General features: G+C 52.4%; 5 protein-coding genes across 5 annotated transcripts; 3 read left to right on the top strand and 2 right to left on the bottom strand.

Annotated features, from left to right (window-relative positions):
* Positions 1 to 191: 191 nt before the first annotated feature.
* On the bottom strand, positions 192 to 1,356 carry AYO21_02897 (hypothetical protein; the record flags this gene model as incomplete). The annotated part of the gene is made up of 3 exons (XM_022652873.1): positions 192 to 447; positions 526 to 822; positions 872 to 1,356. The coding sequence occupies 3 exons, from the start codon at positions 1,354 to 1,356 to the stop codon at positions 192 to 194; spliced, it is 1,038 nt and encodes a 345-aa protein (XP_022514898.1).
* Positions 1,357 to 1,776: 420 nt separating this feature from the next.
* Positions 1,777 to 4,538, top strand: AYO21_02896 (hypothetical protein; the record flags this gene model as incomplete). Its single annotated transcript, XM_022652872.1, has 2 exons — positions 1,777 to 4,461; positions 4,512 to 4,538. 2 exons carry the CDS (start codon positions 1,777 to 1,779, stop codon positions 4,536 to 4,538), a joined length of 2,712 nt encoding a protein of 903 aa, XP_022514897.1.
* Positions 4,539 to 5,062: 524 nt separating this feature from the next.
* AYO21_02895 (hypothetical protein) lies at positions 5,063 to 7,146 on the top strand (the record flags this gene model as incomplete). Its single annotated transcript, XM_022652871.1, has 3 exons — positions 5,063 to 5,271; positions 5,331 to 6,849; positions 6,919 to 7,146. The coding sequence occupies 3 exons, from the start codon at positions 5,063 to 5,065 to the stop codon at positions 7,144 to 7,146; spliced, it is 1,956 nt and encodes a 651-aa protein (XP_022514896.1).
* An 808-nt stretch (positions 7,147 to 7,954) lies between these two features.
* AYO21_02894 (hypothetical protein) lies at positions 7,955 to 10,060 on the bottom strand (the record flags this gene model as incomplete). Its single annotated transcript, XM_022652870.1, has 1 exon — positions 7,955 to 10,060. The coding sequence occupies one exon, from the start codon at positions 10,058 to 10,060 to the stop codon at positions 7,955 to 7,957; it is 2,106 nt and encodes a 701-aa protein (XP_022514895.1).
* Positions 10,061 to 11,361: 1,301 nt separating this feature from the next.
* AYO21_02893 (hypothetical protein) lies at positions 11,362 to 12,925 on the top strand (the record flags this gene model as incomplete). Its single annotated transcript, XM_022652869.1, has 3 exons — positions 11,362 to 11,481; positions 11,721 to 12,122; positions 12,221 to 12,925. The coding sequence occupies 3 exons, from the start codon at positions 11,362 to 11,364 to the stop codon at positions 12,923 to 12,925; spliced, it is 1,227 nt and encodes a 408-aa protein (XP_022514894.1).
* Positions 12,926 to 13,232: the final 307 nt, after the last annotated feature.

The following is a 13,232-nucleotide window of genomic DNA, read 5'->3' as shown; positions in this document are numbered from 1 at the left end:
TCAGATGTACTGCATGGTGTATCATCCCTTGCCCCTTTCTCACACTTCAATCCCATGCGCGCTTGTGGTTCGCGTAACTCCCAAAGTTGGTGTAGAATGTTCACAACCCTAGCGGTTCTTGGTAGCTATACAACGCATAATGTGTCGTGTTAATGTACAAATCTTCGAGTCCGTCCATTCCTGTAGTAATGTTACGAAGACGGGTTCGCAGGTTGAGATGGCTGTTGATTGCTGGCATTGGACCCCAATCCTCGCATGACGCGCCAATCGTCGGCAAAATTCTGCCACGTCGGAGCCCATTTCATCTTTCCCTTTAGTAGCTGCTGAGCTTGCAGGGCCATTGCCTTTCTGTGTTTGAGATCGGGGTTCATCATACCCCATTCGGATTCTTCTCGGTTCTTTTCCACGATAGCTTTCATCGATTCCCAGTATCGGTCGTGCTCCCATCTGTGTGGCAGAATGGTGTTAGTAGATGGACACAGGTCAAGAGCAATATCCACCGTTAATGGGAAAGGGCTAGCTTACGGTTCCAGGTCCTCTGGCTCTGCAGGATACACAAACGGTTTCGCCAGGAGACAAGTCATTTTCTTCTTGCTAGGTGGACGAAACAGTTTGCCTTGCGAATATTTGCTTCTGCCGTCTTTTCTTTCAACTTTCTGTTGGAGCACTACGCTGCGAATGTGGAGAACATCCACGCCATAGACATCTTTCAGGTAGGCTCTGAGATCGATTTTATTGAAGTGGAGCGGTACGTCAAACGCGGCGTAACGGGGACCCAGATGCGGTGTACGCATGAGGACGACGGCGTCTTTGGGATCGGGGCTGCAACAGGCTGTTAGAGAAGCCCTAGGGGATAGTTAGACAAACTTACAAGTAAACCTGCCGCCGCATGCTGAGAGGAACATTATGGGGAAGGGCAAAATATCGCGCAGGGTCCATCAATATGCGAAGAATTGTCGATTTCTCGAAGTTTATTGAACCAGCTGCAATGAAGGATTTGACATCACTAGAGACCTCACGGAGGCTTGAGTGGGTTTCCATGAACCTCTCGAGATTCTTTCTGTCCAGCTTCCACCACTCTGTGTTTAAACCGTCTTCGCGGAAGACGGGAGCAAATGCTTTCTGCTCTTCTGTATTGAGCTTGTTCCACGAAGTCCTTTGCCACTCCTGGAGTTTTTCTTTGCTGACCAGGGCATGAGCTCGGAGAAAGGGTAGACCTTTGCTGGTCTTGATGCGTCGCTTTGCGTTCCAGAGTCGTGGTCCATTGCCATCTTGGGGACGAACTCGGTGTGTTAGAAGGACTGGAGGAGTTCGCTTGACGTGTATCTTCGCCCGAGGTGCTGTAGCACGAGGCATCGTGCAAATTCAAGATCGCAAGAAGCGACGCAGTGGAGAGATGACACACTACACTTCGCTGTCAATGGAGGCAGTCTGTCGACGAACTTTTGAGACGAGCTGAAGGCATTCTGTAGACGGGGAAGGTGCGCCGAGATACTGAGCCTCGTCCACCAGATCGATGCCCCGGAGGCGCGCTGCCGAACATTATTTTGGTGGATCACCAATTCACCCTTCAACCTATTCCGTAAGCTCCTTGACGCCTGGAACTACCCTGCCTGAACCCTCTCCAGCTCGTATCTGCAACAAACGTGATTCTACTCCTCGAAATACTCAGACGACTCTCATCTATCTCCTCACGTCGCGCAGCCTACAGCCTCACCGACAGCACACCTCAGTTTTCATTCAACTCTTATTGGCCACTAAAGGCCCAGGTGCAAGATGGCGCAGGACGAGAAGAAGCCCACCGCCGCAGAGAAGGGCAAGGGCAAGGCAGAGGATGCACCAGTGTCAAACGGTGAACATGCTGCAGAACAAGGAGACAAGAAGAAAGCAGATGGCAAGCATGACGAGCCTGTGGTCGAAGAGCTGAGCGAAGAGGATCAACAACTCAAGAGTGATCTCGAGATGCTGGTTGAAAGATTAAAAGAAGACGATTCCTCTCTCTACAAGCCCTCGATTGACGCCATCAAAAACTTCATCAAAACGTCGACCTCCTCCATGACGGCCGTCCCCAAACCTCTCAAGTTCCTGCGCCCTCATTATGACGAGATCGCCGCTGTTTACGATAAATGGCCGGCTGGTCCTGACAGAGACTCTCTCGCCGATATGCTATCAGTGCTGGGCATGACTTATGGAGAAGAGGACAAATTGGAAACATTGAAATATCGGCTGTTGTCAAATAAATCGGACGATCTGGGGTCGTGGGGTCATGAATACATTAGACATCTCGCCCTGGAGATCGGTCAAGAATACCAGAATCGCCTGACGGACGAACGAGAGGTCGGTGACTTGACGGAGCTTGCCCTCTCCTTGGTGCCGTATTTCCTGAGTCACAACGCAGAAGCGGACGCAGTGGATTTACTGAGCGAACTCGAAATGATTGAAGAGATCCCCCGATTTTTGGACGAGAATACCTTTGCGCGAGTGTGTCTGTATATGGTCAGCATGGTCAATCTCCTTACATACCCCGACGATGTCGCTTTCCTCAAAACCGCGCATGATGTCTATGTCAAATACAACAAGCTTGCTCAAGCGATGGTGTTGGCAATTAGACTGAACGACCACGAGCTCATACGACAAGACCTGGAATCGACAGATGATGTTGCACTGAAAAAACAGCTGGCCTTCCTGATTGCTCGGCAGAGAATATCGATAGATGTGCCGTCTGAAACCAAGGATGAGCAAGAGATCGCCGAGTGCCTCGGAAACACCCAACTACCGAACCACTTCAAGACTCTCGCCAAAGAATTGAACATCCTGGAGCCTAAGGTGCCAGAAGATATCTACAAGACACATCTAGAAAGTGGCCGGGGTAGCTCCGCAGCTGCAGATTCGGCTAAACACAATCTAGCGAGCGCATTCGTTAACGCTTTTGTCAATGCTGGGTTTGGTACGGACAGGCTGATGCTAGTAGAAGGGGATCAGCGGCCGTGGGTATGGAAAACTAAGGACGATGGCATGCTCTCCACCACCGCATCACTGGGCATGCTCATGCAATGGGACGTGGAAGGGAGCTTAGACATCATCGACAGATTCCAACAGTCATCCGAAGATCCAATCAAGGCGGGTGCACTTCTCGCGTACGGTATTGTCAACTCCGGGGTGCGAATGGAGGGCGACCCTGTCATTTCACTCTTGAGCGACGACGATGTTCTCCAGAGCCCGAAACCCTCGACGCGAATGGCCGCCATTATGGGTCTGGGACTGTCGTATGCCGGATCGAATCGAGAAGATCTACTGGACTTCCTGTTGCCTATTGTCGAGGACAGCAACTCGGAGATACAATTGTCTGCCATGGCTGCCGTGTCCCTTGGAATGATCTTCGTGGGTTCGTCCAATCACCAAGTGGCCGAAGCAATAGCAACCCAGATGATGGACGACGACCGGCAAAAACAGCTCAAGGATAAATGGGCGAGGTTCATGGCTCTAGGACTAGCGCTACTCTACTTCGGCCGGCAAGAGGAAGTGGATGTTATTCTGGACATTCTCAAAGCAGTTGAGCATCCCATGGCCATGCCAACGGCTACTCTGGCGTCTGTCTGTGCATGGGCTGGTACTGGAGCCGTGCTTAAGCTACAGGAGCTCCTCCATATCTGCAACGACCACATCGAAGACAAGGACGAGACTACAGGCGAGCAGCTTGTGCAATCCTATGCTGTTCTCGGTCTGTCGTTGATTGCCATGGGCGAAGATGTCGGACAGGAGATGGTCCTACGCCAGTTTGGTCATTTGATGCACTACGGTGAGGCCAACATTCGGAAGGCTGTGCCACTCGCCATGGGCCTGATCAGTCCCAGTAACCCTCAGATGAAGATCTATGATACCCTATCAAGATACAGCCACGATAACGACAATGACGTTGCGGTTAATGCCATCTTCGCGATGGGCTTGGTTGGAGCAGGAACAAACAATGCACGTCTTGCACAGCTGCTAAGGCAGCTAGCCAGTTACTACCATCGCGACCAGAATTCGCTCTTCATGGTTCGAATCGCGCAGGGTTTGCTCCACATGGGCAAGGGCACTATGTCGCTCAACCCCTTCCACACCGATCGGCAAGTTCTGTCACGAGTCGCTGCGGCGGGTCTGCTCACTGTCCTTGTCTCCCTTGTCGATTCCAAACAATTCATCCTCGCCGATGCACATTACCTCCTGTACTTCTTGGTCACAGCAATGTACCCCAGATTCCTGGTGACTCTAGACGAAGAGCTGAAGCCACTTACGGTCAACGTGCGCGTCGGTCAAGCAGTGGATGTTGTGGGGCAAGCTGGACGACCACGCACCATTACAGGGTGGCAGACTCAGAGTACGCCGGTTTTGCTGGCTTACGGTGAGCGGGCAGAACTGGAAGATGAAGAATACATATGCCTGAGCAGCACGTTGGAAGGACTGGCTATCTTGCGCAAGGTCAGTAATACCCCAAGCATCGATATGTTCTTTTCACTGACATTGTGTAGAATCCGGAATGGGAGTCCACAAAATAGAGGGCAGGCTGTGACTTTGATATCCATGCATCCAACCCATTGGCCTGGGCGTAGTCGGAGGGAAAGGTCCTGGATGGATCCAGAAGAGTATTTCTGTACCATAGATAATCTCAGGGCAAGAGGACAAACACCAGGAGGAAGAGAAAGTGTATGTCGTCGTTGGGCCATCTCGAACACCCATTCCATTGTTGCCTTGGTTGAGACGGGCCTGTACGGACTAATATTTTTCCGTCTTCCGCTGTGCGTTTGCTCCAGTCGCGTGTTTGAATGGCGTCATCGGTCATTGGCTCATCCCAAGTCCCGAACCGCTTCTTCTCAGGTCTCGTTCAATCCCCCCCCCGTTTTGTCCTGCATCCCCTTGTCTTGTTGAGCTGGCACCGCACCACGTGTTGATGATGGCGTCGCGATGGTGATTCGAGGGCCTCCCAGCATCATGACTGCGCACTTCATTTCTATCTTGTATTGTTAAGCCTTGTGGACACGAGGCTCACAGTTGCCTCGACTCACCCGCGGCCGCTCAGAAGATGCCGCCCTCCGATCCTCGCATCGCAGCGCTCGACTTCGACGCCAATCGCAAACGTGGACGGCGGACGTCAAGCTCGCGTCCTCGAATTGACGATGATGACTTTGATTTTATGGGCCAGGTCGCCCAGGAGATCATTGAGCGAGATCGTATAGCAATGCGGAGAGAGGTGATACGAGTCGTGAGCTTTGTTTGCGCTGTGCTCAGTTGGTATGACATATTTACACCCGATCTTGTGGATGATACAAGTGCTCACGATTAACCTACAGTCTTTGTGCCGGGTCAATCACCTCCTTCTCCCTCTACGGCGCTCGTTTCCTTCAGGATTTGCACTACACACAACTTCGAGTCAATGCTGTCTCCATTACTGCCGAATTGGCAATGTACCTGCCGGTCCCTCTCTTCGGATATCTATGCGATCGCTACTCGCCACCTCCTCTGTCTCTTCTCTCCTCAGTCCTCTTTGGCGCAGGGTATCTCCTCGCTGCCTATACATACAAGTCAGGCCCACCCGCTGACGCAACCAAACCAGGCCACGGTTGGCCTTTCGGAGTGATGATCTTGGCCTTTGTCGGGATCGGGGCAGGGACCAGCTGCATGTACCTCTCTGCCGTAGCTACCTGCGCAAAGAACTTTGCCAACGCCAAATACCGAGGTTTCATGCTCGCCGTTCCTATTGCGGCGTTCGGCTTGAGTGGCATGTGGGAGTCTCAGGTTGGCGCCCACTTGTTATATGAAAAGCTGCCTAATGGTCACAAGGGAGAGGTGGATGTGTTCAAATACTTCATCTTTCTGGCCGGGACTTTGATTGGTGTCGGTCTTCTGGGTACGTTGGGGCTGCAGATCGTGGATGAGGAAGAACTCATTGATCACGGCGTGGAGAACCTTGAACGGAGTGGTCTCTTGGCCGAGAGTGAATTCTACCACGACACTTCTCGTGCTCCCACCCCCATCAACTATGGTACCATTGGAGACGATGAGGAGTCCGGCGAAGGCTCTGGCACATATTCGGACGACGACATGGACTCGGAAGCCGAACGAAACCTCTCCGAATCCCAGCTCGTCAAGAAGCGCGACCAAGACCGGCGCCTTCGCAAGAAGAAGTACTGGCTTCTCAACCATGCGACTCATACTTTCCTGACAGATCGAACTATGTGGCTTCTTGCCGCAGGGTTTTTCCTGCTCACAGGACCTGGAGAAGCATACATCAACAACCTCGGCACCATCATACCGACTTTGACGCCGAGAGATTACAACTATATCGATGGTGACGGTAACAAAAACCCTCCGGCGGGCCATGCAAGCACACACGTCTCTATCGTCGCCCTCGCATCCACCTTTGCGCGGCTCTTCACAGGTTCACTATCCGATCTCTTCGCTCCTCCCTCGAACCCCGATTCCCCACCCACCAATCGATTCCAATTCTCTCGCCTTGTTCTGCTCATACCTTCAGCATTCCTCCTACTCCTCGCGTTTCTGAATCTCGCTCTTCCTGCGCTTACGCTTCAACACCCTGGTCTATTCCCACTCTCGTCCTCTCTGGTGGGATTAGGCTACGGAGCATGTTTCAGCCTCGTGCCCATTATTATCTCTGTGGTATGGGGAGTGGAAAACTTTGCGACGAATTGGGGGGTTGTAGCTATGATGCCTGCTGGGGGAGCTGCCGTGTGGAGTCTCGTTTACTCTGCTGGCTATTCAGCAGGGAGTGCGCATTCACCGGATCTCGAGGATGGAGAATGCCGAGGCTACTTGTGCTTCGCGGCGTGGGCGTGGGGATGCGCAGCGAGTGTGAGTTTGGCGATCTGCTGCTGGTGCGTGGCTTGGAGAGTTTGGAAAAGCCGAAACGTGGTCGTGTAGCATGCGGCAGGATCAGAGGTCGAAGTCGCGCGAGGCAAGGTGAAGATTGATGTGCATGTCTCTGTCACGGTTTATTCAGAGAGGATCAGACAGCGCGGTCGGCGTGTCAAGGGGAAACAACGTGCATGCATTGAAGCTCAAGAGGAAGCGGGACGGAATGAGGGCGATGCCAAAGATGGCACCCTCCTATCGAGACAGCCCTGCGACATTCACATACGTCTCCGCTGAGTTTGATGAACTGCACCTCCCCCCTTGTGCGGGATATTGGTTTCTTTGGTATGGAAAAATTCCATTGCATCGAACTGCACGGCAGAGCCTGGTTTTGTTTTACCCTTCAGCAAGCGTGCACGCATCGGACATGCATTTTGACTTGCGAGTTCGTTCCTTCCTACCTACTTAGGTAGTAGTCTGCATTTTCTGGCGACGGCAGTGGTGTTCTTTCGGGGAGTCAGTTCTACAAACATACATACATGCATCGGTACCACACACTGGAAGTATACGTACACACACTGGAAGTATACGTACACACATACACGGCATATTGTAGTAAAAGCGATTGTTCTTTTTGGATCAGTCATTTGAAGAAGAGTCTCTCACGGTGCAAAAGTCTTCCTTTCTCTCTCTCTCTCACACACACACACACACACCTCTACATGGGGTATCTTTATGTTGGTCGGGGTTTCATTATCATTAATATTGGCACCATCGTTCCTTTTGGTGCCTTTGTCCTGTTTCTCTCCCACTCTCACTCAAACACATTTCATGATTGGATTGAAGATTTGGACGCTTCTTCTTTCTTCGTCCCTGCTTGGTTTCGTACCCACGAGATCAACCCCGTTGATCTCGATGCAGGTGGGGAGTTTCCAATGTGATCCAGGACTTGCCTTCCATTTGTGCATCCAAATGCGAAACCAAACCGTACACGGTTTACAGGCGCGGTTCCTCAGCGTCTCTCTCCAGCTGGTGCTAACTTTCCAAGCGCCATGCTGATAATGCGAATTAACCATAGTATCTTGCAGCCAAAAAGAGCGGCATGTCAAACCAAGTCCCAGGCTGCGACGCCGGTAAATCCCATCCCAACTCTGCCTTTGCCCTCGCGAAACTCCATCACTGTGAGACCTCGAGCATCCTGCCTGTTGCCAAAGGTCGTGACTGCAAACAGCGTGATGGTCTGGCCAGGTGCACCCAGCTGGCGGGCTGGGATATCGACCGCCCATATATCACCACCCTGTCCCGTGGGGCCGGGATAGTAGTCCATGGGAACAAGATCCTTATCTCGCCCATCAACACCATTAATCGAGACAATGAATACAGGGGGTGGTCCTTTTTGCGTATGTCGTTCCAATGTCCAGTGCGCACATCTGAGACCGAACTGAAATCGGACACTATCGGGCTGACGTACGCTGATTTTCCTCGCTCGCGGAAACACCGACTTCTCGCCAATCGAGTAGTCTTCTTTTGCATTTGTAAAAATCGTCGGTCCTTCAACCATGTCTGGCCAGCAGGCAGGGTCAATCACGATATACTCTTCCCAACTCATGCGTCGTCCCTCAGGAAGGAAAAACTGATCTTTATTACCCGGGAAATGCTTGATCGCAAATTCTTCATTCGACATGGTGAAGAAATCCGGGTTAAATTTAGCCACGTAGGGCCGACCTGCACCTTGGACATAGCCTGCACCCCAGCATGTGTCGATAAGTTTCCATTCTCCATCGTCAATCTTCACAGCATTCCATGCATGACCTGCATTGTAAGGGGGAAGAGGAGCCCCAGGTGGGAGGGCATTGAAACCATAGCCTTTGCCATGACCTGAGATAACGACAGATTCGAGGCCAGCATAGGTGGCAAGATTTGTGAAAAGTGCAGCATAGCCTTCACAAACTGCCAGGCCACTTTGCAGGGTTGATTGTGGCGTTGATCCTCGTACGTTGTTATTAAAGAAGCTAACAACATCATAGGCAATGTTGTGGTGTAGCCAGGTGAAAATCGCCCGTGCCTTGTCGGTAGGAGATGGAAATGGGGAGGTTAGCTGATGGGCTAAAACCTGTAACGAAGTGACCTGAGTCCTAGGGAACAGAGTGGCTTGGGTATCCGGGCCAGAGAAGTCTCGGCAGACTAGACAGACACTGGACGCAGCCTGAGGACTGCCATGCACTGGAGGAGTGCTCGGAGCAAATTTGGGTTTAGTCGCCTGTATGGCAGAAAGATCTGGTCGAGAGAACTTTGGGACGGGTGGTGGAGCCGATTGGACGTCTTTCAAGTAACCATTTATGGTCTTTCCCAATGAGACAGGGACGTGCCCCTTGGCTAACATTGGGCCTGGTTGTTCTCGAACAGGTAGTGACACAGGTTCTTTCAGTGGCAGTTGAATTGGTTCCATGACTGGGACAGGTTCCTGGTGGTATGGTTGTTCTTTGGGGGTGTTGTAGAAGAACGCCGCCTTTTTTGCCTTTTCTATTGATTCAACTGAGGGTACGGGAGGCATCTTCCTTAGAGTCTCGGCCACATGCTCCCGGTGTTCAGCCTCATGTTTCCGGGAAGGGCGTCTCGGCGGAAGAGATGGGCGCGGAGGAGGTGCAGGTTTTGCTTCCGTGGTGGTGGCTGAAGTGACGAGTGTTGTGCTTGATGGAACTCGACTGACATATTTGGGAAGATCCTCCGAGTGCTTTCTAGAGACCACAGGTGTATTACCACTCCGAGGAGGTAGAGAAGGGAGTTCGCACTCGCCCCATGCCGGTGCTTTGATCCGGCTGGCCGAGTCTGTAGACTTGGTACGAGTGGTTGTGGCTTTTGAAGAGGCGGTGTCACTCGTACCACTAGAGTTGATCGATGTCACCGAACCTCGCCTCTGTTCTTCAAGCGGGGGATTTCGACAAGGGAGGGGCGGAGGCTGTTTTCTCGCTGCAGGTGGAGGAGCAGGCTGATTACCTGATCTCGAGTGGGTAACTGAACCATTGAGGTGTTCAGGCGGGTTGTTGATGGTGTTCTGTTTGACCAGAGGGGGACGTCTGTAAGGGACAGGAGGAGGGGGGCGCGGCGAGGGTTGGGGTGGCTCCCCAGGTATTCGGCCAATATGGGCAGCATTCAAGGCAGCGATACGCTGCTGGAGCGTCAGAGTGACAAAGGAAGGATCCTCACTCATGGCTGCAAGTCAAAATACTGGTATTGTCGCCTTGAATGGAGTTTAGGGGGGGACAAGAGAATGTCGTAGTCATGTCAGAATGGGCATGACTGAAAGCGAGCGGACAGGTGAGAAGACAAGACTTTTGGGAATACAAGTGAGCGACATGCGACATGGAGCACGAAAGCAAAGTATGGAGGGAGTACGAAGCACGCGGCGTTGCGCAGCATGTCGGTTGGCCTGCCATGGCTGTGCCATGCCTCATGGGATTGTGGCGAAAGGGGCATGGGGGCCGAAACAGCACGTGACCATGACCTGCACGTGAGCATCCTGCCCAAATAGGTCAATGAGAGACTGCGCTGCAGTCTTTCATAGAGTAGATACCTAGACCTGTTTCCAGCTGTTGATTGTGATTCTGTAAACTTGTTTGTCTGGCATGACGCCCCAAAGACGACTTCTCCAAGCACAAAGTCACGACCAAAGCCTCTCACGGGACCCCGCAGCCTTGTCTCGGCGGAACCACAGCTTTGGTGGAGGCCCCAGTGACAACGATGCATTGCACAAACATTGAGAGAATTGATCCCTGCTCTGACGTGAGATGCAACTCCTCACAGTCAAGAGGAAGTTGTCCCTATACCCCAAATGGTAATGTTGATCTGGTGGGCACGGATGCGTGGCAATCTGAAACCCGAAACGTGCCAAAATATTGTAGCGGCCATGCTTCAGGTATTGGATTTTCAGTTGAGTGCAGGCCTTAAGACGTGTCTCCGACACCTCGCTGCAATTGTAGCTATCTATCATTGACGGAATCTACGAGGCATTTCGCATCAGGTCCAAGTCAACCGTGTGGCTCAAACACTCATCATGCTATCCATCCCTTCAGCCTTGTGCCCTGTGGACTCCGCACAAGGCTGTACCCCTTTTGTCACCAGGTCAATCTACCAGCCGGTGGTATAGCCCATCTCAATAAGAAATGACCTCGGTGCTGCTCCGCCAGACAGATTGGTCATGTCATGTCAAGAAGCGGTGCCTGCCAGGAGACACTATTTGTATGTCGCGCTGTCTGAATGCTCAGGATCAATGCCGAGCCCCGTCCCACCTCTGCGTTCGTATTCGTGTTCGTCAAGGTGGTTCAGCTCCTGCATACAGACACAAACAAAGCACGCGAGAATTTCCATGACAGCCTTAGAGTGCTACAGAGTCAACTCCCTAGGACATTCAAAAGGCATCGTTTCTCGCTGACAGGCAGGTCACGGATTGTCCATGAACGCCCACGCGATAGAGCATCGAGCATGTACCCTTGAGGAACTCCGCACACAACCATGGTCTGGATGCCCTTCCGCTCTTCAAAGGCGCTGGCTGGCTGGCTGGCTGGCTACATGTATCTTGGAGGAGCTGAACTGTACTCGCCCGCGACTGTCTTCGTGTTCCTGACGCTCACTGTTCGTATTCCCTCCACTCCCCCATCCTTTGTGTAACTCGAATCTCTACAACCAATGCACAGCAGCAGCTCCAGCACGGACTCTCAGCATGTGGATGTGGTGGATGAGAGTTCAAGAGACAGAAGCTTTCAGCTCTGAGATCCAGTGGCACATGCTCGTTCCTTGTCCATTCGCTATTTATTCCGGGGTAGAAGCCAGTTCTTGTTCTCCAGCACTGCTTCTACTTTGACGTCTGGTAGTTGGGTACCTGCGTATCATTGCGCTCAAAACACATAAACAGCACTTCTACTGACGTCGCGAACCTCACGATGAAGGCTCGCCTTCTCATCCTCCTTTGTCTGGCGAGCAAGGCCTTCTCATGGGGCGAACTCGGACACCGCACCGTCGGATACCTCGCCCAGATGTACTTCACCCCGGAAGCAGAGAACCTGTTTGACGAGCTCGTGCACCCGACCGAGTCATTCGACATCTCCGACGGCGCGGTCTGGGCTGATGACTGGGCGACGCAGACTAGGATGCCCTGGTCCAAGCCGTGGCACTATATCGACGCAAAGGACAACCCGCCCAAGAAATGCAAGGTCAACTTCAACGCCGACTGCGATCCTGACAAGAAATGTATCGTGACGGCCATTGCAAACATGGTGAGAGAGTTGCCCATACCTTACATTGATATTATCCTAAAAAAGACTATGGTGTGTAAACTGACGCTCTATGGCCCATGGTGACGGGTTGTCAAAAGACCAAACGAGTCAACAATCCACGGTTGAAGCTAGGAGATCAGAGCAACGCCCTCAAATTCCTATTGCATTTCCTCGGCGACATCACGCAGCCTTTACACACGGAGCAGAAATGCCGCGGGGGCACGAAGTTGATGGTTCAATGGGGCGCGGCGGACTCGAGGAAAGAGGATCTGCACCAGGTGTGGGACAAGCTGATCATCCAGAAGTTGCGCGGGTACAAGAAGCCGCGCGACGCGGACCCGGACAACGAATATGACAAGCAGCTCTCGGTCAAGTGGGCGGCGGATTTGAAGAAGCGGCTCGACGTTGGGAGGGGTGGCGTAGACGTGTCGGACCAGTGCACCAACATCACGAAGGCGCAGGAGTGTGCACTGGCTTGGGCGTCCGAGGCTAACGCCTTCATCTGCACCTATGTGCTCAAGGACGTCGGGATAAACCTCGGCCCAGACCCCTGTGAGACGTGCTGCAATTGGGAATGGCGGGGGCCCGACGACCTGTCTGACGCCTACTACAGGGGCGCAGTGCCAATTGTGGAGGAACAGGTGGCCAAAGCTGGGTGGCGGCTCGGGCAGTGGATCAACGCGCTGGCGGAGCAGCGAGTGCAGATGAAGAGAGCTGGCGTCGAGTTTGGTAGAAGCGGCGGCCACGGCGACGAGGCCATGAAAGTGCAGATGCAGCCCGATCAGCCAAAGGTGGAGACGTAACGCCGCAGAATGCAGAGACGGACACATCAGGTCTACCTACTTAACATGTACCTCGTATACCTGGCAACCTAGTTTTGTCATCTCATCGCAAGGATTTCGTTTTGTATCACTCCGCGTGTCCTGAATTATAAAGACAGAGGTACCGGGAGCGCTAATGGTACAGGTAGACAATCCATCGAATAAACATATTAAAAAAAAAAAGGCAAAAAGGATAAAACGAGGGATGATGGGCCCTTGTTCTTGGAGGTTTTTTTTCTAACTCACGTCGAATTGCCTCCCAACATATCGAGCATCCTGAGTACTGTTC

Source organism: Fonsecaea monophora (genome assembly GCF_001642475.1).
Source record: "Fonsecaea monophora strain CBS 269.37 chromosome Unknown Scaff13, whole genome shotgun sequence".
In the NCBI taxonomy this organism is placed as follows: domain Eukaryota; kingdom Fungi; phylum Ascomycota; class Eurotiomycetes; order Chaetothyriales; family Herpotrichiellaceae; genus Fonsecaea; species Fonsecaea monophora.
This window is presented reverse-complemented; position numbering and strand designations above follow the sequence as displayed.